The 27660-nt window shown below is 39.6% G+C and overlaps 1 protein-coding gene across 1 annotated transcript; it reads right to left on the bottom strand.

Moving 5' to 3' along the window:
• Positions 1–4750: 4750 nt before the first annotated feature.
• LOC126727872 (uncharacterized) lies at positions 4751–5800 on the bottom strand. Its single transcript, XM_050433775.1, has 2 exons — positions 5646–5800; positions 4751–5564 (listed from the first exon to the last, which is right to left on the bottom strand). The coding sequence occupies exons 1-2, from the start codon at positions 5798–5800 to the stop codon at positions 4751–4753; spliced, it is 969 nt and encodes a 322-aa protein (XP_050289732.1).
• Between the last annotated feature and the right edge of the window lie 21860 nt (positions 5801–27660).

The raw sequence follows: 27660 nt of genomic DNA, 5'->3' as shown, positions 1-27660 counted from the left end.
GATTTTTGGGAAGCAGTTAGGAAGGAACCAATCTTCATTGGTTGATGCTACGGTCTAGTAGCAGAATCCGGGAAGCTAGAAAAGAAAAAGGTTCGGCGCAACCTCGTTGGAGCAAGAAGCTTGGAGGGCTTAGATGCATTGGGTAGATTAGGCTTGGAGGGTCTATTGCTGTCCATGTATCCCAACTACATTTTCTAGTGGATTGTTTACCGCTTGGAGGGCGGTGGAGAGGTTTTACGCCAAGGACTTCGGTTTCCTCTTCGATAACACATCGCGTGTTGTCTTTGTGTTTGCATCTTCCTTCCCTTTTATCTTTGCCTTTTATTAACTGCTGTGGGTTGTGTTTTTAATTTGGCTTAGATAGTTTTTCCAATTCCATATTATAGCTTATGTTAAGTTTCCGCACACTAGTTGTTTGACATAATGCTTGAATTGGTTAAGTTGTAATTTGGGGGTCTAAACATTCAAGGGTGTTTGTACACATATTTGAACTTTCACTGAGTCAGCTCAAAAACTAGAAATCCAAAATGGAGAAAAAGTTTGATCTTTCGAAGAACGTGTGGAAGGAGCTCGAGCAAAGGACGGAGGAGGTGAAGAAGGCCCTTGAGGACAAGGATACGGAGGTCCAAGACCTGAAGGACCAGCTCCGTCAGGCTAAGGAGGTTGCGATACATGAGTACCGCGACTCCAACGCCTTGCTATTCGAGCTAGGAGACTCTTATCTAGAGGGTTTTGATGACGCTCTCCGTCAAATTAAGAAGGCCTACCCTGACCTGGATGTGTCCAACATTAAAGTTGAAGACCAAGCTAAAACATCTGTCATGCCCGTCGCCTCGGAGGATACTGAGGATCTATTTGCTGAAGATGTAAATCAAGGCGACCCGAGGGGGGGGGGGGGGGTCAGCCCAGGCACAAAATGTCCAAGGTCAAGCCCAACCCATAGGGGATGATACCTATCAGCTTGAGCAGGAGAAGGATGCCGACGTTCAAGAGTAGTGTTTTTTTTTTTTTTTTTGGTGTAAATTGGGAGAACAATCTGTCACTATATTTTTATGTTGAACAATTTCCCTTCAAGGGTTTTATGTTTTTCTTTTCTATTCTTTTTTACCCGTCAATGGTATTTATTTTGCTTAATGGCTTATTCCGTAGTTTTTATGCAACAGGCCCGTCTTATTTGGGTCCTTTTGTGTGGCTGGTGTGACCTTTGTAATATGGATATGATTTAGTGAAACTTCCATCCTCCTTGGGTGGACCATCTATTTTATGGACTTGATAAAGTTTCCGTCCTTCCCAGATGATCTATCCATTTCATCCGTCTTGGACGATCCGTCCATTTTATGGACTAAAATGGTCGTACCGTCTACTTTATGGATTTAGTAAAGCTTCCATCAAACTTGGATGGAACGTCCATTTTATGGTCTTATGAACCGTCCGTTTTGTGAACCTCTGTTCTCATCCATTTGGACGAACCGTCCTTTTAATGGACTTACGAACCGTCCACTTTATGGACTTTGTTTCTCATCTTGTTTGAATGATCCGTCCACTTTATGGACTTTGTTTCTCATCCTGTTTGGATGATCTGTCTACTTTATGGACTTTGTTTCTCATCCTCCTTAGATGATCCATCCACTTTATGGATTTAATAAGAATTTTGATCCTTTTTGGATGATCCGTCTACTTTGTGGACTTTAGTTTATACCCGTCCACTTTTTGGACTTTGTAAGAATTTTCATCCTCCTAGGATGATCCGTCCGATTTGTGTACTTTAGTTTATACCCGTCCACTTTTTGGACTAAGAATTTTCATCCTCTTGGGATGATCCGTCCATTTTAGTTTATACTCGTCCACTTTTTGGACTTTGTTATTCAAGTAGAAAAACATAGTTGTGTCTGAATATTCCTCTTAAAAAAGCATGCGTTTGTAAAAAAGTACCTGCCCCCTTGGGCTTAAAAAGATACATAAAGTATTGTAGCAAAAAATTGTCTAAGTAAAACTAGTAATTGTAGTAAAACTAAATAAACTGGGAAATTGGGGAGCGTCATTGCTCTTCATATTATCTCTATTGGTAGTATTTCCGTAGGTGCTCCATGTTCCATGGGTGTTGTAGCTTTTGCCTGTCCAGCGTCTCGAGGTGGTAAGTGCCCTTCCTCTGCCATGATGCGATCCTGTAGGGTCCTTCCTAGTTGGGGCTGAGCTTTCCTTGTGAAGGATCTCTAGTAGCGCCCATTACCTTCTGTAGTACAAGATCTCCAACCTAAGTCTCTATGCCTGACATTACACTTGTAGTGTTTCGCCATGAGATTTTGATACCGTGCCAACCTTTACTCTGTTGTCGCCCGAACTTCGTCCACCAGGTCAAGCTGAAGGTGTATGGCCTCTTCGTTCTTATCCTCATCGTAGTTCTCCACCCGATAGCTTGTGAGCCCTACTTCTGCTGGGATGATAGCGTCACTTTCGTATGCTAGTTAAAATGGCGTTTCTCCAGTGGGTGTTCTTGCTATAGTTCGGTATGCCCACAGAATGCTTGGTAGCTCATCCGGCCAGATACCCTTTTCCCCCTCGAGCCGAGTCTTGATGATCTTGAGCAAGGATCGGTTCGTGACTTCAACTTACCCATTGGCCTATGGGTGTGCGAGCAACGAGTAGTGATTCTTGATACCTAGCTCCAAGTAGAAGTCCCTAAATGCGCTATTGTCGAATTGCTTTCCATTGTCGGAGACAAGCACTCTGGGTATCTCGTACCTGCAGATGATATTCCTCCAAAAAAAACTTCGAATGTTCTTCTCTGTGATAGTGGCTAGGGCTTTTGCTTCCACCCACTTAGTGAAGTAGTCGATACCAACTACTAGAAACTTTAGCTGCCTAACTACTGTCGGGAAAGGAGCTATGATATCTAGTCCCCATTGAGCAAATGGCCAAGGGGCCGTCATTGGGGCCAGCTCTTCGGACGATTGCCTGATGAAATTACTGAACCATTGACACTTGTTGCAGGCCTTGACATAAGCTTGTGCTTCCTTCAGCATTGTAGGCCAATAGTATCCTGCTCGGATCAACTTGTGCACTAATGACCGTGCCCCCGAGTGGTTTCCACAGATACCCTCATGGACTTCTCTCATCACGTAATCTGCTTCCTCGTGGCTTAAACACCTTAGGTACGATCGAGAGAATCCTCTTTTGTATAAGACATCTTTTATCAGCACAAATCGTGATGGTTGGACCTTCAACTTCCTAATGGCATCTTTCCCATCTGGTAACATGCCAGTTCTCAGGTAGGATATCAATGGCGTAGTCCAATTGCTTTCAGAATCTACTTCTTGCACATTCAATCCGTCATCAATAAGTGAGGAGACTTCAACAAATGACAATACCTGTTCGGGACAAGCATAAATTCTGCTGAGGCAACTTTTGCTAGATGGTTGGCACATTCATTTTCCTCCCTTGGGATTTGAACGAATCTAACTTCAAGGTTGCCGATTCGATTCTTCACCTCTTCTAGATACCTTTTCATCCTTTCATTCTTGCACTCGTAGCCGCCATTAATCTAACTTGTTACCACCTGGGAGTCGCAATGTACGACCACATTTTTAGCACTTACTACCTTTGCGAGGTCTAGCCTCGCCACCAATGCTTCATATTCGGCCTCGTTATTGGTTGTGGGGAAGTCTAGCCGGATCATGCACTTGATCTTATCCCCCTCTGGGGTTTGGATTACCATACCGGTCCCTCCTACTCGTCTATTGGAAGATCCGTCCGTGTGGATGCTCCACTGTGTGGCGATTTCTACCCCCTTGCCTTCCGATTAGGCAAATTCGGTGATAAAGTCAGCCATAGCCTGCCCTTTTATTGCAGTTAGCGGGCGATACTGTATATCAAATTCACTTAACTTTGCTGCCCATAAAGCCATCTATCTGGTAGCCTCAGGGCTACTCATGGCTTTTCTCAGGGGTCGATTCGTCAAGACTATGATGGTATATGCTTAGAAGTACGGCTTGAGCTTTCGTGCCACAGTTACTAGCGCGATGGCCAATTTCTCCATTTGGGAGTACCTCTCTTCTGCTCCTCGGAACGCCCGACTTACAAAGTAGACATGTCTTTGAGATCCATCTTCCTCTCTTACTAAGGTCGCGCTGACCGCTGCTTGTGAAATTGCTAAGTAGAGGTAGAGTTCTTCCCCTGGTTTGGACGGGCTGAGCAATGGCGGAGATGAAAGGTATTTCTTCAAATCTTCAAAGGCCTTCTGGCACTCATCCATCCATTCGAATGATTTTCTCAGAGTGTAGAAGAAGGGTAGACATTCTGTTGCTTTCGAGATGAACTTGTTCAGGGTTACGAGTTTGCCATTCAAGCTTTGCACCTCCTTGACCGTCCTCAGTGGTTCTAACTTCATTATGGCCCGTATCTTCTCCGGGTTAACCTTTATACCTCTTTGGGATACCATGAAGCCCAAGAATTTTCCCGCCGTCACTCCTAACGTGCACTTGTTTGGATTCAACTTCATGTTATATGATCGAAGGGTGTCTAAGGTCTCCCGGAGGTCATCTAGGTGATCATCTTCGTGCATGCTCTTCACTAACATGTCATCAACATAAACTTGTATGTTCCTCCCAATCTAGTGCGCGAACATTTTCTTCATTAATCTTTGGTATGTTGCCCCAGCATTTTTGAGTCCGAATGGCATCACCTTGTAGCAGAATAGTCCCTGGCTAGTAACAAAAGAGGTCTTCTCTTGATCTTCTTCTTCCATTTTGATCTAGTTATAGCCCGAGAAAGCATCCATGAAGCTTAAAAGCTGGTGTCTTACAATTGAGTCTACCAAAGTATTTATCTGTGGGAGTGGATAGCTATCCTTAGGGCAAGCCTTATTGAGGTCCGTGAAATCTACGCACATCCTCCATTTTTCATTGGCCTTTTTAATCATGATCACGTTTGCCAACCAATCGGGGTAGTACACTTCTCGGATGAAATCTACCTCAAGCAACTTTCGAACTTCCTCAGCTATGACTTTGTCACGCTCCTGAGTGAATACTCGTTTCTTCTGCCGGATTGGGGAAAATGGGGGTAATACATTTAACCTGTGAACTATGATTGAGTGGTCAATTCCCGGCATGTCCTTGTGACTCCAGGCGAACACGTCTCGATTGTCTCTTAGGAATGCCGTGAGCGCTGGGCGTACCGGCCAACTAGCCAATGGGCCTATTCTAGTCATCCGTTCTAGCCTTGAGTCATCAAGGGTCACTTCTTCTAGTTCTTCAATCGGCTCCGCTACCGCCCGTTGTTCTCCTATGCATTGGTGATCGTCCATCTCTAACATGGCAATATAGCATTCTCGCGCTACCACCTGATTTCCGCATAGTTCTCCTACTCCATAATCTGTAGGGGATTTGATCATTAAATGGTAGGTTGAAGTTATAGCTTTCCATGAGTTAAGGGTGGGTTGTTCGAGAATGACATTGTAGGCAGACGAGCAGTCAACCACGAGGAATGTTACATCCTTAGTGATTTGTTGGGGGTAATCACCTACAGTTACTGACAATGTGACGGCACCAATGGGGAACACTCTTGCCCTTTCGAAACCAATAAGAGGGGTATTTATCATGACCAACTATTCTCTATCAATCCTCATCTATTGGAAAGCCGGGTAATACAGGATGTCTGCCGAGCTACCGTTGTCGACCAGAACCCGGTGCATGTTGTAGTATTCTACCCATAGGCTGACAACAAGTGCGTCGTCATGCGGGTGGTGCAGCCTTCGAGCATCTTGTTCTGAGAATCCAATGATGGGGTTGTCGATCCGTGCCATCTTAGGTACAACACCTGTAAGCTGGACGTTCTGGACCGTTCTTAGGTAGGTCTTTCGGGCTTTTTTGGACGACCCTGAAGTTGCTGTGCCCTCTACAATCATCCTTATGTCTCTAATGGGCAGCCTAGGGAGCTCATTCTCTCATCGTAGGGCTTGCTCCTGGGGTGGATCTATCCTTCCCTTACTAACGAATGTCTATAACTTCCCTTGTCTTATGAGAGCTTCTATCTGCTATTTTAAATCGTAGCAGTCGGCTGTATCATGTTCATGGTCAGAGTGGAAGCGGCAGTACTTATCCCTTAACCTCTTACTAGGATCCCCCTTCAGCTTACCGAGAAACATCAGAGCTTCTTCGTCTTTGATCTGCATTAAGACCTAGTCTATTGGGGTAGTTAATAGGGTGAAGCTTGTGAACTTCCCAGTGGGGTGTTTGGAGCGTCTATCATCCCGTCGTTCTCCGGTTCTATCTATCTTTCGCCCCCTATCCTGCCGTATGTCCTCCTGTCTTTCCCTTTTTCTGGGCATCTCCTTACGGGCCAACAGTGCATCCTCCACGTTCATATATTTGGTGGCCCTATAAAGCACATCCGACATGGTCTTTGGATCATTCTTGTAAAGAGAAAATAGGAACTTACCTTTCTGTAACCCGTTAGTGAACGTTGCTACAAGTATCTTGTCATCTGCTTTGTTAATTGAGAGAGCCTCCTTATTGAAACGGGTTATGTAGAACCTCAGCGTCTCGTCCTCCCGCTGCTTAATGTTCATCAGACATGTAGTAAATTTCTTGTATCTGTGCTCTCCAATGAAGTGCGAAGTGAACTGGGCACTTAGCTCCTTCAAAGTACTGATGGAGTTAGGCGTCAATCGGCTAAACCAAATTCTCGCAACACCCTTCAGCGTTGTAAGGAAGGCCTTACACATGATTTCATCCGAAACTCCCTGAAGATGCATCAAGGTCTTAAAGGTCTTTAGGTGATCTAGAGGGTCCTTGACTCTGTCGTAACTGTCTATCTGCAGCATTCAAAACTTATGTGGTAGAGGGAAGGAATTGACAGAGGGAATGGATTGACGGAGACAATGAATGGTGAGTCGGTTCGGTTGACTAGGTTGTCAAGATTGCTGGACACTCGTCCCTTGAGGGCGTTCATCATAACTTCCATCTGTTCTTTCATTGCCTGCATCTCTACGACAATAAGTGGTGGAACCGTATCCATGAGGGATGGAAGGCCCATGTTTTATCGCTCCGGTCTGCTTGGAGCGTTACTACCTTTTAGCCCTTCTTGGTCCCTTCGCTCATCACTAGTACATTCTTGGTCCTCTTCCTGAGTACCGTGCCCCACCTTCTGGCGTAGTTGTTCTTCCAAAACTTGATTTCGCTTAGTGAGGCGCTCTACGGCCGCGGTTAGGGTCTGTACTTGTCTCTCGAGAGCGGTCAGGCGTGGCTCGTCTCCCTGAACGTTATTGGTGGTGGTCGCCATTAAGCGAGTAAGAACCATGCAACTCTTAATCCGAGAAGCGTTTGTTATGGCTTACAAGTCTCACTTTTCCCACAGACGGTGCCAACTGATGATGCCGTAAATATCACTAGTGATTGCACACTCATAAAGATACCTACATAGCAAAGAGAGAAAACCTAATAGAGAGCATCGGTGTGGTGCCGGCCAAATACCTTCCGAAAGTCAAGTTAGAATTATTCTCACAACTTTAGAGTGCTAGAGAAGGGTAAATTATGCGTACCTTGATTTGTGAGGATATTGGGGCTTTTATAGTAGTAGAAGGTTGACATCTCTTCCTTGGTGTAGAAATCTTTTCCTTATAGGAATCCTCTTGAATAGTCCCAAATGTGATGGACAAGACATTTCCTTATAGAGAAGATCTTCATTAATGCGCGTATCTACCGTAATCCTCTTTGTGCTAGGATTCCATTTACCTTGGGATTCTATAGTGGCTAAGTGTGTGTCGCAAATATTTCCCATTAAGGTTTCTGGCTGCCACATGGGTGCTCGATCCATCCCTGTTGCATCCGTTTATGCAGGATCCGTCCATAACAGACCTTGCACAAGTTGGTTCTGTCTTCTATCGGCCCACGGATGTAGAACCGTCAAGCCCATTTCATGGAGATCCATCAACCTAGATTTTTACCCTCTTCATAAAGTATACAAAGTGCTATATGTTTAGTATTTCCTTTTATTTTTCTTTGAATTTTAGAATAACTAATAATTTCATGATTATTTGCAAAGGCCAATTGTGGCCCTCGCAAATAATTTAGTATTAGTAAGGGTATATTTTTAACTCACACAAAAAATAAACTCTTTGCAAGGAATTTTTATTATCTCTCGGAAATAATTTGGTGGGAACATTGCCCTCCAAAAATTTTTACATTTTAAAGATTATTTGTGAAGGTCGATCCTAGCCCTCGCAAATAATTTAGTATTAGTGACGGCATTTTTTTAACCGTTACAAATAATACACTTTTTGCGAGAGATTTTTAATTTTCCCTCGCAAATAATATGGAGGGAAAATTTCCCTCCAAAATATTAGTGTTTGTGACGGCTATAACATATAATTGTGACAGCTTTTTTTGTTGGTCACAAATATTTCACATTTTACCAAGTATTTGCGAGAGCTTTATTTTGCCATCACAAATAAGATTTTTTGAGAGGGTTTTTTGGGTCCGTAAAAAATTCTTGGTCGCTAATAGACATTTTTCTTGTAGATATTTAAAAGATAAGATTTCTTTATTTTCCTAAATTCATTGTATTAGGGCATTTCTTAAGCACCATGTTAGATATAAAGATTAATTAAATAATAAAATAGGCATATTTCTTGGAAATATACGTAAATATCAATTTAAAATTTTATTAAAATGATATTTCATTTAACCTACCACTATCATAATCTACTAATATAAATACAATATCATAAAAATTTGAAAATATTTCCATAAGCCAACAAAACATTAATATGATACCATAAATAGCTTATGCTAACTCTAATATATCATCATATATAAAAGTAGAGACCTCATGTAGGAGAGCATGAAGTTCTACCATGTGGCACTCTCCTTTACAAGAAAATATTTCACTAGAATTCTTTACTCAATTGCGACATAATAAAAGATAAGGACTAATTAAAATTTAAAAGATAAGAACTCTTTATTTTCTTAAATTCATTGTATCAGGACATTTCTCTAGCACCACATTAGATATAAGAATTAATTAAACAATAAAATTTGCATATTTATTGGATATATACGTAAATATCAAATTAAAATTTTATTGGAATGATATTTCATTTAATCTACCACTGTCATAAAGTACTAACATAAACATGATATCATAAAAATTTTATAATATTTCCATAAGCAATCAAATTATTAATATGATATCATAAATAACTTATGTTAATTCTAATTTATCATATATAAAAGCAGAGACATCATGTGGAAGAGCATGAGGTTTTGCCATGTGTCATGCAAAAGAGAGCGTCATATGGCAGAACCTCGTGCTTTCCCACATGAGGTCTTTGCTTTTATATATGATACATTAGAGTTAGCATAAGTTATTTATGATAGCATATTAATGTTTTATTGGCTTATTGAAATATTATAAAAATTTTATGATATCATGTTTATGTTAGTAAATTATGATAGTGGTAGGTCAAATGAAATATCATTCTAATAAAATTTTAATTTGATATTTACCTATATTTCCAATAAATTTGCATATTTTATTGTTTAATTAATCTTTATATTTAATGTGGTGCTTGAGAAATGTCCTGATACAATGAATTTAAGAAAATAATGAGTTTTTATCTTTTAGATTTTAATTAGTCCTTATCTTTTATGATGTCGCAATTGAGTAAAGAATTCTTGTGAAAACTTTTCTTGTAAAAGAGAGTGCCACATGGCAGAACCTCATGCTCTCCTGCATGAGATCTCTATTTTTATATATTATAATATATTAGATCTCATATGGGAAATCATGAGGTTCTGCCATGTGACACTGTCTTTTACAAGAAAAATTTTCACAAGAATTCTTTACTCAATTGCGATGTCAAAATAGATAAGGACTAATTAAAATTATAAATATCATAACTCTTTATTTTCTTAAATTCACTGTATCAGGATATTTCTCAAGCACCACATTAGATATAGGAATTAATTACACAGTTAAATATGCATATTTCTTGGAAATATACATTAATATCATATTAAAATTTATTAGAATGATATTTCATTTAGCCTACCACTATGATAATCTATTAACATAAACATGGTATCATAAATATACGCATGGTATCATAAATATACGGTGCGGGTGCATTTGCTTCTTTTGGCAATACTTTGGATGATATACGCATGCTTTCTTCGGTTTTTCAGTTCGTAGAATTTATTTTTGTTAATCGAGGTTGTAACTCGGTAGCTGATGCTTTGGCTAAAAAAGCTAAGCAGTTAGTTGGGGATCAGGTTTGGCTTCATGATGTGCCAGCAGACATTGCCCCCTTAGTTAGTTTTGACGTTCATTGATTTTGATAGTTTTATTTCAATAAATTGTCCAGGTCCTTGATCTGGGTTCTCAAAAAAAAAAAAAAAAATATTTTAAAATATTTCCATAAGCCAACGAAACATTAATATGATATCATAAATAACTTATGCTAACTCTAATCTGTCATATATAAAAGCAAAGACCTCATATGGGAGAGTATGATGTTCTACCATGTGACACTCTCTTTTACAGTAAACTTTTTTACATAAATTCTTTGCTCAATTGCTACATCAAAATAGATAACGACTAATTAAAATTCAAAAGATTAGAACTCTTTATGTTCTTAAATTCACTGTATTAGGACATTTCTCAAGCACCACATTAGAGATAAGGATTAATAAAAATTGAAAGGATAATTACTCTTTATTTTCTTAGGTTCATTGTTTCAAAACTTTCCTCACTTTCAAAAAGATCAGAACTTTTCGTGTTTCCACTTACCATTTTCACCTCTTACACTTCTTCTACTTTACATATACTGTTAGGTTCTAAAGATTTAGGATTAAATGTTTAGAATTCTAAAGATTTACATGTTGTGTTGGTAAACCGAGAACAAAACACGTCTAGTCTATGTGTTAGGCATTGCTCAAAGATGTGTGTTTCAAGCTTCAAGTTCGATCTGTAAGGTTGAATTTTATCAACCATCTTGTTAGCTTTATTCCGTGCCAAATTTACTTGTATTTTAGCAATTAGTAACCTTGTATTTAGGTGGGAATCATGTAAGGGTAGTGAGTGAGAGAGTGTGAAGAAATGCTCAAGATTGTGCAAGGATGCAGAGACTCGTGGCTGGGACTCACGGCTGACTCGCGACTGGCAAGCTGCCCACTACAGCACACATGTGAAGTGTGCAGGGGAGCTGAAGAGTCATGCCAGCGGTTGCACTACAGGACAAAAGTCCAAGGTTGGCCAGGCCGTTAGCTCGTGGCTTGAACTCACGACTTAGCCCAGTCATGAGGTCAAGTCACCAGACCACCCTGTTTAGGAAAAACTGACTTTTCACATTCCTTCTTACCCTACTATATATAGACCCTTATACCCACGATACTTAGAAAGCTTCTAGAGAGAATTTTGAGAGAGAAACCCTAGAGAAAACCAAGATTGATTCATCCACAATCTTCACATAGAGACTCTTCAAATTCCTCTACTCTCTTCCTTTCCATTGTCAAATCCTTGAGAGGTACATTACCAAAACCTTTTCTCACCATACCCATATCTATGAGAAGGTCATTTGGTGTTTGAGAATCAATTAAGAATGGACCAATTTCATATTGGTTAATGCTATGATCAAGTAGCGGAATCTGGTAAGCTAAAGAAGAAATAGGTTTGGCGTAACCTCGTTGGAGTAGGAGCTTGGAGGGCTTAGGTACATTGGGCTTGGAGGGGTTTTTGCTGTTCATGTATCCCAACTACATTCTTTAGTAGATTGTTTACCGCTTGGAGGGCGGCGGAGAGATTTTACGCCTAGCGCTTCGGTTTCCTCTTCAATAACACATCGTGTGTTGTCCTTGTGTTTGCATCTCTCTTCCCTTAATCTTTTCCATTTAATTTCTGCTATGGATGCGATTTTATTTGGTTTAGATTGTTTATCAATTTTGTATTAAGCTTATGTTCATATTCCACAGATTAATTGTTTGACATTAAGCTTGAATTGGTAACTTGTAAATTGGGGGTCTAAACATTCATAGTGTTTTATACACTAATTGAACTTTCAACTTGCATGCCCAACACTCAATCAATGCACTATACATAAAGTATATGCATCTAGGAACAAAATCCTACTAGGGCACAAGAGTGAGAGTACTTAAAGAAAATGCATAACATTTAGCTAGAAGTACTAAGAAACAAAACATAAAGGTTGCATAAGCATGGTACAAACAATAAAAGCCTACAAATAGCACATGGAAACAAACCCTAAAAGCTTACAAAAGCAACATGGGCACAAATACAAATACTGAATAACAACTTTAACTATTAACAAACCAAAGTATCATAAGTGTTTTAAAAGTAAAACAGATCCATGAGTTTTAAACCAAAACAATAACCAAAGTGTTTTAACATATCAAACCAATAAACTATAATACCATAAGAAACATAAAATAAAACTTAAGCAAAAACTGAAAAACACTGTGTTTAAACACTATTTATGACATGCTTCCCCTCAAAATGACACTCCCCCTCAACAGCTGCCCTTCAAAAATTCTCCCCCTTTTTGATTGGAATGGCCAAAGTGTTAGTGCTGGGTGTTGGTGCTGTCAAACTTGGCTGAAAGTATGTTGAACTGATCTTGAATTGTTGCCATCTTGTCAGTATGCTCATTCTGGACCTCTCTAAGTCCATCAATCCTCTCCAGGATGATCTGGAATGCATCAGGAGGTACCTTTGATGAGGTTGAAGCTCTGCTCCTCTTGCCTCGGCTTTTGGGTGTTGAAGTTTGTCCTGCAGTCACTAGCTTAGTCTCCATTTGGTCACCTCCACCTTGATCTCCTTCTTCTTCGTCACCTGGAAGACGGACTTGTATCCTGATGATGGTTAGCTTATTGATGGCTGAAGGTGTAGGCATGGAGTTGATATCTTGAGGGATTTCAACACCTTTTGCTCTGAAAAGCCTAATAAGAAGGCTAGGAAAGATCAGCTTGGGCCTAGAGGTGATTTTAGTCTCATCCACAATAGTGTCAAAGATGTGAGAACTGATGTCAATGAAGGTTTTCTCCTTAAGTTCGATAAGGAAAATAGCTCTGGCATTGTTGATTGTAGTCAGGTTCCTTACAGGGTACAAGTTAAACATCAAGATGGTAGTTAGGCACCTCATGTCAGCTGGAAATGCTATAGTGTTGAGGCATCTCCCTTCTCTTTGTCCACCAATGTGAGTTTGGACAGTTTCTATTGATAACATCCTGTCCTTGTAGTTGGTGAAGTCAGAGTCCTCTAAGCCTTCAAGCCCTAGCACCTCATCTATGTCATGGGCATCTATGGTGAATTCCTTTCTTCTAACCCAATAGCTCAACTCATCCTCCCTTATCACAACATTAGCATAGAATTCTCCGATTAAAGGCTCACAAACAGCAGGTAGGTCACTCAACAGTTTATCCCAACCTCTGCCCTCAAAACAACTTGGAATGAAGGTGTCCTTCAAATCCCCTAAGTCAACAAACCTTTCCTGAATGATGGTTCCCCTCAAGAAAGAATCTCTATATCCCTCAAAGTGTTGAACCGACCTAAATAGGTTATGGTCCATTTTCAACCTTTTGTCAGCTTTCTTAGATGGAGTCTTCTTCTTTGTAGGAGATGGGGCCATCTGTAAACAAGCAGAAAAGGCCGCAATACAGAGCATAATAGGTTGAAATACACATGTATTAGTAACAAGTTAGTTACATGGGGAGTAATAAAGTGTCAAGGCAGTGTATAAACCAAACACAGTTGAGAACCAGATAACAATAGCTCAAATCAATAACCGAAGAACTCAATCAAGTACAGTCTATATTGATGCAGACTGCAACAAGCACTAATCAGCTACATTTGAATAATGTAAACCACACTTAGTCAAAAGTAAGCATATGACAATGAGATATAACCAAAACAAATATGAAGTGTGCAAGCCATACCCTCAAGATAGAAGCACACATATGATATGGCAACACAAAAGCAAAGCATTATTAGCCAAACACAGTCACTCTGAACCAATCATACTCACACTTAGAGTAAATCACAGAGAGCCCAAATACATATCTTATGGGTATGACAATGAAATATAATCATGATAGCAAACATATTTAGCAGTCTAGCAACAAAAACAACCAACCCCAAACAACTAAACCCAATATTTGAAGCAAACCCATGTACGAACATTGCAAAACACACAAACCCAACAAAATCTCACAAAATAAGAAATACACATATAAATATGTAAAATAGATTGAGAAAATAGAAACAAGTCACGTATAAGTCGCCAGGTCCAGCCGCCAAAACACTTGACAGGAAAACTTTTGAAAAATTTTCTAAGTGTTTTTCGTGACTGGAAGTTCCACTCGCGAGAGAGTCGCGAACTAAGTTGCGAAAATCTTTGTGTACCCCTCGTGACTGGACTTTCCATTTGCGAACAAGTCGCCAACCTAAGCGGTGAAAAGCATGAAAAACCAAATTTACCCACCAATGAGTCACCAGTGAGTCACGAAAAATCTTGTAAGGTTGAATTTATTCAACCATCTAATTGGCTTTATTTTGTGCCAAATTTGCTTGTATTTCAGCATTTAGTAACCCTGTATTTAGGTGGGCTTGTTGTAAGGATAGTGAGTGAGATAGAGTGAAGTTTGCTCAAGAGTGTGCAAGAAAACAGAGACTCGCGGCTTGGCCTCGAGGGTGACTCGCGGCTGCAAGCCGCCAGACGCAGCACACGTGCCAAGCATGCCAGAAGGTGAAGAGTCATGCTAGCTAGAGCACTACAGGACAAAACAGGACAACTGGCCATACGGTTATCTCGCGACTGGATCTCGCGACTTAGTCAAGCCGCGAGCCACCCCTGTTTTGTAAAACCTGACGTTTCACATTCTTCTCTCACTCCAGTATAAATACCCCTTTTACCCACAAATGTAAAAGAGCTTCCAGAGAGAATTTTGAGAGAGAAACCCTAAAGAAAAACAAGATTGATTCACCCACAATCTATACATTAGAGTCTCTTCAAATTCCTCAACTCTCTTCCTCTCCATTGTCAAATCCTTGAGAGGCATTTTACCAAACCTTGTTCTCACCATAATCATCACTGTGAGAGAGCTGTTTGGATTTCTGGGAAGCATTTAGGAAGGAACCAATCTTCATTGGTTGATGCTGCGGTCTAGTAGTGGAATCCGGGAAGCTAGAAAAGAAAAAGGTTCGGCGCAACCTCGTTGGAGCAAAAAGCTTGGAGGGCTTAGGTGCACTGGGTAGATTAGGCTTGAAGGGTCTATTGCTGTCCATGTATCCCAACTATATTTTCTAGTGGATTGTTTACCGCTTGGAGGGAGGTGGAGAGGTTTTACGTCGAGGGCTTCGGTTTCCTCTTCGATAACACATCGCGTGTTGTCTTTGTGTTTGCAGCTTCCTTCCCTTTTATCTTTGCCTTTTATTAACTGCTGTGGGTTGTGTTTTTAATTTGGCTTAGATAGTTTTTCCAATTCCATATTATAGCTTATGTTAAGTTTTCGCACACTAGTTGTTTGACATAATGCTTGAATTGGTTAAGTTGTAATTTGGGGGTCTAAACGTTCAAGGGTATTTTTACACATATATGAACTTTCATTTGGTATCAAAGCGGGTACACTGTTATTGGTTTCATTACCATTGTGTGATCCTTGACTCCCTTTTGAGATGGATCGGTCTCAATCCCTAAATGCACCTCCATATTTTGATGGTAGTAATTATGCTTTTTGGAAGGTTCGCATGAGAGTTTTTCTGTATTCTATTGATGAATCTGTTTGGGATGCTGTTGAGATAGGTTGGACTAGGCCTGAGGAAGCAAAATCCACATGGGATAAGGCAGCACTTGCTGCATCTAATGCTAACAGTAAAGCACTCAATGCTATTTTCTGTGGTGTGTCTCCAGATGAATTTCACAGGATTTCTCACATTACCGTTACCAAAGAAGCATGGGAGATATTGGAAATCACCTACGAAGACACGAAGAAAGTGAAAGACACCAAGTTGCAAATGTTGACCACTCGGTTTGAGGAGCTCAAAATGAGTGAGGATGAGTCCTTTGACTCTTTCTATGGGAAGCTAAATGAAGTGGTTGTCAGCAAGTTCAATTTGGGGGAGAAAACGGAGGATTCTAAAATTATAAGGAAGATCCTTCGATCATTGCCGGAAAGTTTTTGTGCTAAAGTGACAGCGATTGAAGAGAGCAAGGACCTTGATGACATCAAAGTCCAGGAGCTGGTTGGTTCTCTTCAAACTTATGAGATGTCACTGCCCAATCAACGAAAGAGTAAATCTTTTGCTCTTAAGACCATTAATGAGAAGGTGGAAGATCAAGACTCATCGAGAGAAGATGTGGTTGACAAAGATGTTGCATACCTTGTCAAAAATTTCAGAAAGTTCTTGAAATTCAAAAATAATGGCAAATTTGATGATAAAAGAAAATTCCAAAGTTCTGGAAGGGAGAAAAGGGAATTCAAAAAGAAAGATGGAAAAGAATCCCAACCTACACAAGGTGTCACTTGTTTCGAATGTAACGGGCATGGACACTTTAAGAAAGAATGTCCGAATTATTTGAAATCGAAAGGCAAAGTGTATGCCACGACATTGAGTGACTCAGATTCATCTGACTCAGAATCTGAAGAAAGCTGTGATGGAGAGGGGAACTATTCAGCTTTTATGACTATTATTCATGTTGAGTCTTCAGACGAGTTGAATCTGCTTGTACGAGACCTTGGAGAACATAGTGATGAAGAATCACTGGGAATTGTTGAAGAATCAGATGCTGAAGAAGATGAAAACACAGCCAATCTACAAGAGAATTATAACTCACTCCTGGAGAAGTCTGGTGAGTACACAAGGGTGGCCAAGGCTGCTGTGAGAAAAATGAAGAAGGCAGAGGAGGATTACAAAAGTCTCCTAATCCGATATAGGGAGGCCAAATATGAGATAGAAACACTGAATGGTGAGCTGTCCGAAGCTTACACAAAAGTGAGATTTCTTGAGCAAGAGGTTGTGCAAGCAAATGCTAAAATAGAGAGGGTCACCACCAAGAAGCTAGATGATGTTATTTCATCTCAAAAGAACTTTTCAGACAAATCTGGGTTGGGATATACCGGAGGAAGTAGCTCATTTGGAAATGTCACTAAAGAAGTGAAGTTTGTAAAGGCTAAAGATCTAGTTGTAGTTGACCTTACTGCTGAGAAGCTCAAGATGGAGGAGAAGAAGAATGTGGAGAACCAACGGTTGTTGAATCCCCGCAATCAGTATGTGTGCAGGTCTGAATCTCGTACCAAGTCACGCCCACGACCACAAAGAGGTCCTAGAGCAACTTATGTGTGTCATTATTGCGGACTTCAAGGGCATACTCGACCAAATTGCCAAAAGCTGAGAGCAAAGAATAGTGCAACTCCTCAAAGGTCAGGAGGACCTAGAAATGATAGAAGAAATTGGGCAGGTGAACAATCTAGAGATCAGAATGGTGATCCCGGAATGATGAACGTGATGAAGATGATTGGTGCATTCACCAACTGCTTGGAAAGCTTCTCACGAAGGTTTGAAAGCCCTAACTCCCGTACCCAATCCCATAAGGAAATCACCCCAAATGCAAGTGACGTGTGGGTGAAAAAGGGTACTCATGCATAAGCATTACAACATGTCCACGCATTAATACTTCCTATGCTTTGCGACGATGTTTGTTTGTTTGCTTGTTGTTTTTGCTGTTGGTTGTTTGCTTGTCTACTTGTGCATACTTTTAATTTTGTTTGATCAATCTTTTTCTTCTAGTGTCAAAAATCCAAAAATCACATAAAAATTAGAAAATCAAAAAGTTTGATTGACATTGTTGAGCTTTTGTCTCAAAACCTGTTTTGCCTTGTACCTTTGTGCTAATGGCTTTGTGCATTATCGAGCATTGCTTGTTTCTTTGCACTCATATCTCTGTGGGAAAAATCTTGAAATCTATGTGATTGTTGTAAATAGATCTTCAAACTTGTCATGAATGATTAGTGAATGGTTATGTTGATCTTGAGACATGCATAGACTTGTGTCTATATATCTTCCCACTCTTTATTTTTGTTTTTGCTAAAAAAAGCTCACCAAATGTAAATCTCCAAATGAAAAGAGATATTGAACTACAAAAGCCTGTCGCACACTCTAGTATTCGACTAGGAAAAAGGGTAAGCGACCTAAAATTAAAGTGATTTTTTGTTCAATAAGCCAAAGGCTAGTTCATTAAAGTGAAATATCAAATATCACTCTCACAATGAGATGTAATTGTCTCAAAAGATCAAAAAGATCAAATGTTGTGATTAAAAGTGGAGTCAAATGTAAAGCTCCAAGATATGTTATCAAGTTTTGTGGGAGGTCATATATACATATTTCTATAATTGAGATGGATCACTTGATCTAGTGCTAATTGTGTATGCCTTGGTTGAATTGATCATTGAAGTTTCTCATTAGACTAAGGACTATCTCATTGTTGATATCCACACACAACACACAAGTTTATGTTCAGTAAATGCCATACTCATTTGTGTGATTGTACTTGATGAAATGTGTTTTCACATGCTCAATCTTTGTTAATTCAAACACAAAAAGATTTTTGAGTGTTTTTAGGTGTTTTTGGAAAGTATTTTGTTTAAAAAATCTAAAAATTTCAAAAACCCAGTTTTGCCCTGTTTTGGCGACTCAGTCGCGGGTAAGTCAAGTCGCGAGACTCAGTCGCGTCTTCGCGGGTCATTTTTACGACTTGTTCGCGAGTGGAAGGTCCAGTCGCGAGGGTTACTCAGAGATTTTCACAGCTCAGCTCGCAACTCACTCGCGGGTAGACCTTCTAGTCGCGAAAAACACTTAGAAAAATTTTTCAAACTTTTGTCTTTGAGTGTTTTGGCGGCTTGAACTGGCGACTTGTTGGCGACTCTCTTCAGTCGCAAAAAACGCGTGTTTGGCAAAAATAGGGGCAGCTTTTAAATCTTTTTCAGTTTTTTCCCTCGAACTTTTATGACTGTTCATCTTCTCTCTCAACTATCTCCTTCCCAAACACTCCGTGCTCCCATTTTCAAACTCCATTGTTGCGTATTTTCTGCTCAAAATCTTCAAGTAACAGGTATGGGTTTTCATTCTTGAACTCCTTTCTACTTGATTTTGTGTTTTTCCCCCTTGATTTTTCGCATGTGTTTATGTTTTTGAGATGGGTTTGTGTTTCGGATATTTCTCTATGTTCATGCTTAGCTTGTGGATGTTGTAGCTTGAGTTTGATATTATTATAGTTGTTGTTTTTGGTCTTCATCATGTGCTTAGCTAAATTTTTTTTTGGTTACTCATTTTGTCTAAACTTGTGCTGATGAGTTGTTTCAAAATGTTCCTATTGTGGATGTGTAGTTTACTGTGCTGAATGTGCAAGTTCTATTGTGTGAATCCATTGGGAGCATCTGCTAGTTTTACTATGCTGATTATGAGTCATGTCATTTTCATTCCATTGTATGTCTCATTGACATATATCTGTCTTTAGGATGTTTTCTATCTCTGATGATTTAATTCTCCCCTACATTCTCCCTGTTGTTCTTGTGTTTCCTATTTTAGGCTTGTTTATCCATGTGGTTGATCTAAGTAGCCTAATGTTTAAGTGTTCAAGTTCATCTGTGTGGCTGCAATTTCTTTGTTAATTACATGGTACTGACTAGTTCTACACATGTATTTAGGGGTATGCATGGGTCGGGTTGGGTCGGGTTGAGGAGATTTTTTGACCCAACCCACCATGGTGGGTCAAAAAAAATTCAACCCAACCCAACCCATCACATAAGTCCAACCCAACCCAACCCAACCCAACCCAACCCACATGGGTCGGGTTGAACCCATGGGTTTGACAAATTTTTATTATTATTATTATTATTAAATTGAGTAAAAAAAATATAAATATTAATATATTAAAAAAAACTTAAAGATTAGTGTCAATGTAACTCCATAAAGGCTCAACACTAATGACTAAATAATAATAGTAATTTATTAGGATTTGTGTGAACTAATTGGCTTTTATATGGGATTGGAAGAATTGGTTATTTAAAAAAATTTATTAATTATATAATATATTTTTTATATATATTAAATTAGTATTAGTAGGAGGAATTGAGAAAATGTTGCTCTACAGTTTTTTTTTTTTTAAAAATTATTAAATATATAATATATATTTAAATATATATATAAGTGCCCTACAATTGATTTTTCTTTTAAAAATTTATTAAATATAAAATATATTTTAAATATATATTAAATATGGTGGGTCGGGTTGGGTTTGGTGGGTTTGTAATTTTATGACCCAAACCCAACCCGACCCACTATAATTTTTTTTTTATAACCCAACCCAACCTACCAAGCCTAAAAAACCAACCCAACCCGGTGGGTCGGGTCGGGTTGGGTCGGGTTTGGCGGGTCGGTGGGTTTTCTGCACACCCCTACATGTATTGTTCTATGCTGTTGTGGCCTCTTCTGACTGTTCACAGATGGCTCCCTCAACTCCGAAGAAGAAATCTCCTGCAAAGAAGGCTGACAAACGATTGAAAATGGATTCTAATCTGTTTAGGTCAATTCAACACTTTGAGAGATACATGGATTTCTTCTTGAAAGCAGGAATTATTCAAGAAAGATTTGTAGACTTGGAGGATTTAAGAAACTCCTTTATCCCCAGCTGTTTTGAAGGGAGAGGATGGGAAAAGCTTCTGAGTGATCTCCCTGTAGTGTGTGAACCCCTGATTAGGGAGTTTTATTCAAATGCTGTGATAAGGGAGAATGATTTCAGCTGCTGGGTTAGAGGTAAAGAATTCACTTTGGATGCACATGTCATTGATGATGTGCTAGGGCTTGAAGGATTAGAAGATCAGGAGTTTTTCAATTACAAAGATAGGATTGTATCTATTGAAACTGTTCAACAAAGGATAGGTGGACAAAGAGAAGGGAAATGTCTGAATACCACAGCTTTTCCAGTGGACATGAGGTGTCTAACAATAATCATGATGTTTAACCTCTACCCCATAAAGAAGTTGACTACAATCAACTGTGCAAGAGCAATTTTTCTGATGGATCTCAAAGAAAAGACTTTCATTGACATCAGTTCCCACATATATGACACTATTGTGGATGAGACTAGAACAACTTCTAGGCCAAAATTGATCTTTCCTAGTTTGCTAATGAGGATCTTTAGAAGGAAGGGTGTTCCAATCCCTCAAGACATCAGTCCCATGTCCACACTCTCTGCAATTAACAAGCTTACCTGCAAAAGGATTAGTGTTAGGCTTCCAGGAGAAGAAGATGAAGGTGATGAAGGAGAGGGTGTCCCAATGGAGACTGAGGCAGAGGCAGCAGGGCATGCATCAACCTCAACACCCAGGAGGAGTGGCAAAAGGATTAGAGCATCAACTTCTTCAAATACACCTCCAGATGCTTTTCAAATCATTCTGGAACGACTTGATGGGATTAGAGGAGTCCAGACTGAACACTCTGAGAGGATGAGAGCCATGCAGGACCAGATTGATATTTTGTCTGCAAAACTTGACAGCTTCACCACCCAGCATGGACAGTGACCCTTTGGCCATTCCGGTCAAAAAGGGGGAGATGTTTCTTTCTATTGATGTTGAGATTGTTGATGAGAAGCAGAAAAGCAGCTCTTAAGGGGGAGTAATGTGTTGAGGGGGAGTTGTCAAAATCAGAGACTTTGTTTATATTTTCTTATGTTTTGGGTATTTAATGTTTATATGGGTTTGATACACTGTGGTTTTGGTGTATTCTTGTTTCTAACTTATAACTTATACTCTTGGTTTAATCTTTTATATATATTGTTGATGTTATTCAGAATATTTTGTGTTTGTACCCTTGTGCTTATGTAAGCTTTTAGGGTTAATGTTTTTATGCATATTATGTAGGCTTTATGGTATGTACCTTGCTTAATGCAGCCTTTTATGCTATGTTGAAATCAGTACTTCTATCTAAATGTCTTGCATTTTGATTTATGTACTGTCACTCTTGTGCCCTTGTAGGATTGTTCCTAGATGCATATACTTTGTGTATTATGCATTGGTTGAGTGTTGAGCATACAAGTATCTTGCCTTGTGCTTGTTAACTTGTATGTCCTTGTGTTCATTCCAAGTGTGAATGAGCACAGTGATCACTACCTTGTGGTGTTCACTTGGTTGATCAAGCCATGGTTTGTTTCTTAACTCCATCTTTGCTTGATCACATATTGCCTGTTTCATATGCATTTCACGATTTTCTGCTTACAATGATTATGGTGTATTGTTGTGTTTCAGGAGTCTTATGTTCATATGATTCAAGTGCTTCACAGCTTCTAGAGTTAGGTGTGAGTGAGTTTTGTTCAACTGTTCCCAACTCACATGTTAAGTTTAGAGTCAGTTTTAGGGTTTTGTTACGGAATAGCCAAAAGGGGAGATTGTAAGGTTGAATTTATTCAACCATCTAATTGGCTTTATTCCGTACCAAATTTGCTTGTATTTCAGCATTTAGTAACCTTGTATTTAGGTGGGCTTGTTGTAAGGGTAGTGAGTGAGATAGAGTGAAGTTTGCTCAAGAGTGTGCAAGAAAACAGAGACTCGCGGCTTGGCCTCGCGGGTGACTCGCGGCTGCAAGCCGCCAGACGCAGCACACGTACCAAGCATGTTGGAAGGTGAACAGTCATGCTAGCTGGAGCACTACAGGACAAAACAGGACAATTGGCCATACGGTTATCTCGCGACTGGATCTCGCGACTTAGTCAAGCCGCGAGGTCAAGCCGCGAGCCACCCCTGTTTTGTAAAACCTGACGTTTCACATTCTTCTCTCACTCCAGTATAAATACCCCTTTTACCCACAAATGTAAGAGAGCTTCCAGAGAGAATTTTGAGAGAGAAACCCTAAAGAAAAACAAGATTGATTCACCCACAATCTATACATTAGAGTCTCTTCAAATTCCTCAACTCTCTTCCTCTCCATTGTCAAATCCTTGAGAGGCATTTTACCAAACCTTGTTCTCACCATAATCATCATTGTGAGAGAGCTGTTTGGATTTCTGGGAAGCAGTTAGGAAGGAACCAATCTTCATTGGTTGATGCTACGGTCTAGTAGCGGAATCCGGGAAGCTAAAAAAGAAAAAGGTTCGGCGCAACCTCGTTGGAGCAAGAAGCTTGGAGGGCTTAGGTGGACTGGGTAGATTAGGCTTGGAGGGTCTATTGCTGTCCATGTATCCCAACTATATTTTCTAGTGGATTGTTTACTGCTTGGAGGGCGACGGAGAGGTTTTACGCCGAGGGCTTCGGTTTCCTCTTCGATAACACATCTCGTGTTGTCTTTGTGTTTGCATCTTCCTTCCCTTTTATCTTTGCCTTTTATTAATTGCTGTGGGTTGTGTTTTTAATTTGGCTTAGATAGTTTTTCCAATTCCATATTATAGCTTATGTTAAGTTTCCGCACACTAGTTGTTTGACATAATGCTTGAATTGGTTAAGTTGTAATTTGGGGGTCTAAACGTTCAAGGGTGTTTTTACACATATTTGAACTTTCAAATCTCTGTATGGGCTCGCGACTGGGGCATGCAACTGGTTTTACCCGCGACTGAGTCGCTAGAACAGGGCAACATAGTTTTTGAATTTTTGACAATTTTTGTAAAAACAAAATACTTTCCAAAAACAACTAAAACACTCAAAAATCTTTTTGTGATTGATTAACAAAGATTGAGCATGTAAAAACACATTTAAACAAGTACAATCACATGAATGAATATGGCATTCAATGAACATAGACGTGTGTTGTGTGTGGATATCAAAAAATGAGATAGTCCTTAGTCTAATGTGAAGCTTCAATGAACAATTCAATCAAGACATACACAACTAACACTAGATAATGTGACCCATCTCAATTATAGAAATATGCATATATGACCTCCCACAAGATTTGAGTACAATATCTTTGAAACTTTTCATTTGGCTCCATGTTTGACATATCATTTGATCTTTTTGAATCAACACATCTCATTTTGAGATCAATGCTTGAAATTTTTGATATTTCACTTTGATGAGTTAGCCTTTGGCTTTTTGGGCATCATACAATTTTAATTTTTGGTCACTTTCCCTTTTTCCTAGTCAAATACTAGTATGTGCGACAGGCTTTTGCAGCTCAATATCTCATTTCATTTAGAGATTTACATTTGGTGAGCTCTTTTAGCAAAAACAATAAAATAAAGAGTGGGAAGATATATAGACACAAGTCTATGCATGTCCCAAGATCAACAAAACCATTCACTAATCATTCATGACAAGATTGAAGATCTATTTACAACAGTCACATAGATTTCAAGATTTCTCGCACAATGATATAAGTGCATAGGAAACAAGCTGTGCTTGTAGATGCACAAAGCCATTTGCACAAAGGTACAAGGTAAAACATATAATGAGACAAAACTCAACAATGTTGATCAATCTTTTTGGATTTTCTACTTTTTATGTGGTTTTTGGATTTTTGACACGCAAGAAGGAAAAGATTGATAAAACACAACAATGTAAAGACATTTAAAAAAAATGAAAGCAGAAACAAACAAACAATTTTCAATTCTTATAATCAATAAACAAACCAACAGTCACACAACATAGGAAGTATTAATGCATGGACATGTTGTAATGCCTATGCATGAGTACCCTTCATCACCCACACATCACGTGCATTTGGGGTGATATCCTTATAGGATTGGGTATGAGAGTTAGGACTTTCAAACCTTCTAGTGAAGCTTTCCAAGCAGTTGGTGAATGCACCAATCATGTCCATCATTCCGAGATCACCATTTCGATCTGTTAATGGCTCAATAGGCCAAGTCCTCTTGTCATTTCTTAGCCTTCTTAACCTTGATCACTTGCATTCCTTAATGCTCTCAGCTTATGACAATTGGGTCAAGTGTGCCCTTGAAGTCCGCAGTGATGACACACATGGTTCGTTCTAGGACCTCTATGCAATCGTGGAAGAGATTTTGCTCTAGCTTCAAACCTGACCACAGATTGATTACGGGGCTTATTCAACACCTGCTGGTCAGTCACATTCTTCTTCTTCTCATCATTTGCCTTTTCAACAGTAGGGGCAATTACAACAGGCTCTTTGGCCTTCACAAACTTCACTTCTTTGGAGATGTTCACAGTTGAGCTACTTTCTTTGGTGTATCCTAATTCGGTTTTGTCGAAGAAGGTCTTTTGAGAGGAAAGGACATCATTAAGCTTTTTTGTGGAGACTTGCTCTACTTTGGCATTTGCTTGAACCACCTCAAGCTCAAGGAATTTCACCTTGGTGTAAGCTTCGATTAGCTTACCATTTAGTGTTTCTATCTCACACTTGGCCTCCTTATATCTCACTAGAAGACTTCTATAGTCCTCCTTAGCTTTCTTCATCTTTTTCACAGCTACCTTGGCCACCCTTACATATTCCCCTGACTTCTCAAGTAGTGAATTTTAGTTCTCTTGAAGACCAGCTGTACCTTCATCTTCTTCAGCACCTGATTCTTCTACAATTCCCATGAATTCCTCATCACTATGTCCCCAAGTTCTTCCACAAGCAAATTCAAGTCCTTCGAAGACTCAACATGAGCAATAGTCATGAATGTTGAGAAATTCCCTTCTTCATCATAGCTTTCTTCCAAATGAGAGGTGGAGGAATTTGAGTCACTGAGAGTGGTGGCATACACCTTACCCTTCGATCTCAGGTAATTAGGACATTCCTTTTTGAAATGGCCCTGTCCATTACATTCAAAACAAGTGACTCCGTGTGTAGATTGGGACTCCTTGCCTTCTCTCTTTTTGAAGTCCTTCTTCTCCTTTTCGGAACTCATGAATTTCCCTTTATCACCAAATTTCTTACTGTTCTTGAACTTTAGAAATTTGTGGAAATTCTTTGCAAGGTAGGCAACGTCCTTTTCTACTATATCCTCATCTGATGACCCATGACCTTCTACCCTTTCATTTATTGTCTTAAGAGCCAGTGATTTGCTCTTTCTTTGATTTGGTAATGAAAGTTTATACGTTTGGAGAGAACCAATCAACTCTTAGACTTTGATTTCATCAAGGTCCTTGCTCTCCTCAATTGCAATCACCTTTGCATGGAAGCTCTTCGGCAATGAATGAAGAATTTTTCGTACAATTTTCGAGTCCTCTGTTTTCTCTCCCAAGCTAAACTTGCCGATGACCACTTCATTTAGCTTACTATAGAAAGAGTCAAATGACTCATCCTCGCTCATCCTGAGCTCCTCAAACCAGGTAGTCAGCATCTATAGCTTTGTGTCCTTAACTTTCTTTGTACCCTCATAAGTGGTCTCCAAAATCTGCCATGCTTCTTAGGTAACGGTGATATGAGAAATCCGATGGAATTCATCTGGGGACACACCACAAAAAATTGCTTTAAGTACTTTACTATTAACATTTGAAGCCGCGAGGGCTGCCTTATCCCAAGTGGATTTGGCTGCCTCCGGCTTTGTCAAACTATTTCAACAGCATCCCAAACAGCCTCATATAGAACACAAAAATGCTCTCATCCTCACCTTCCAAAAGGCACCATCAAAATATGGTGGAGCATTTAAGGATTGAGATCGGTCCATCTTAATATGGGGTCAAGGATCACACTAAGGTAATGAAGCCAATATAAGTGAACCCGCTTTGATACCAATTGAAAGTTCAATTAGTGTACAAAATACTATGAACATTTAGACCCCACAAATAACAAATTACCAATTCAAGCTTAATATCAAACAATTAATGTGCGAAATATGAACATAAGCTTAATACAGAATTGATAAACAATTTAAACCAAATAAAAACACATTCACATCAGAAATTAAATGGTAAAGATTAAGGGAAGAGAGATGCAAATACAAGGATAACACAACGATGTGTTATCGAAGAGGAAACCGAAGCCCTCGGCATAAAACCTTTCCGCCGCCCTCCAAGCGGTAAACAATCCACTAGAAAATGTAGTTGGGATACATGAAAAGCAAAAGACCCTTTAAGCCTAATCTACCTAATGTACCTAAGCCCTCCAAGCTCCTACTCCAATGAGGTTACACCAAACCTATTTCTTCTTTAGCTTACTGGATTCCGCTACTTGACCATAGCATCAACCAATATGAAATTGATCCCTTTTTAACTGCTTCCCAAACACCAATTGGCATTCTCACAGATATGGGTATGGTGAGAAAAGGTTTTGGTAATGTACCTCTCAAGGATCTGACAATGGAGAGGAAGAGAGTAGAGGAATTTGAAGAGTCTCTATGTGAAGATTGGGGATGAATCAATCTTGTTTTTCTCTAAGGTTTCTCTCTCAAAATTCTCTCTAGAAGCTCTCTACATTTTGTGGGTATAAGGGTCTATATATACTGGGGTGAGAAAGGAATGTGAAGAGACAGTTTTTCCTAAATAGGGTGTTCTGGCGACTTGGCCTCATGACTGGGTTGAGTCGCGAGTTCAAGCCGCGAGCTAACGGCCTGGCCAGCCTAGGACTTTTGTCCTATAGTGTGACAGCTGGCATGACTCTTCAACTCCCCTGCATGCTTCACACGTGTGCCAGCTTTGGCGGTTTGCCAGTCGCGAGTCACCCGCAAGTTCCAGCCACGAGTCTCTGCATCCTTACACAATCTTG

Source organism: Quercus robur, chromosome 5 (assembly GCF_932294415.1).
Source record: "Quercus robur chromosome 5, dhQueRobu3.1, whole genome shotgun sequence".
In the NCBI taxonomy this organism is placed as follows: Eukaryota; Viridiplantae; Streptophyta; class Magnoliopsida; order Fagales; family Fagaceae; genus Quercus; species Quercus robur.
The sequence above is the reverse complement of the archived record's forward strand: the minus strand, read 5'-3'. Positions and strand labels throughout refer to the sequence as shown.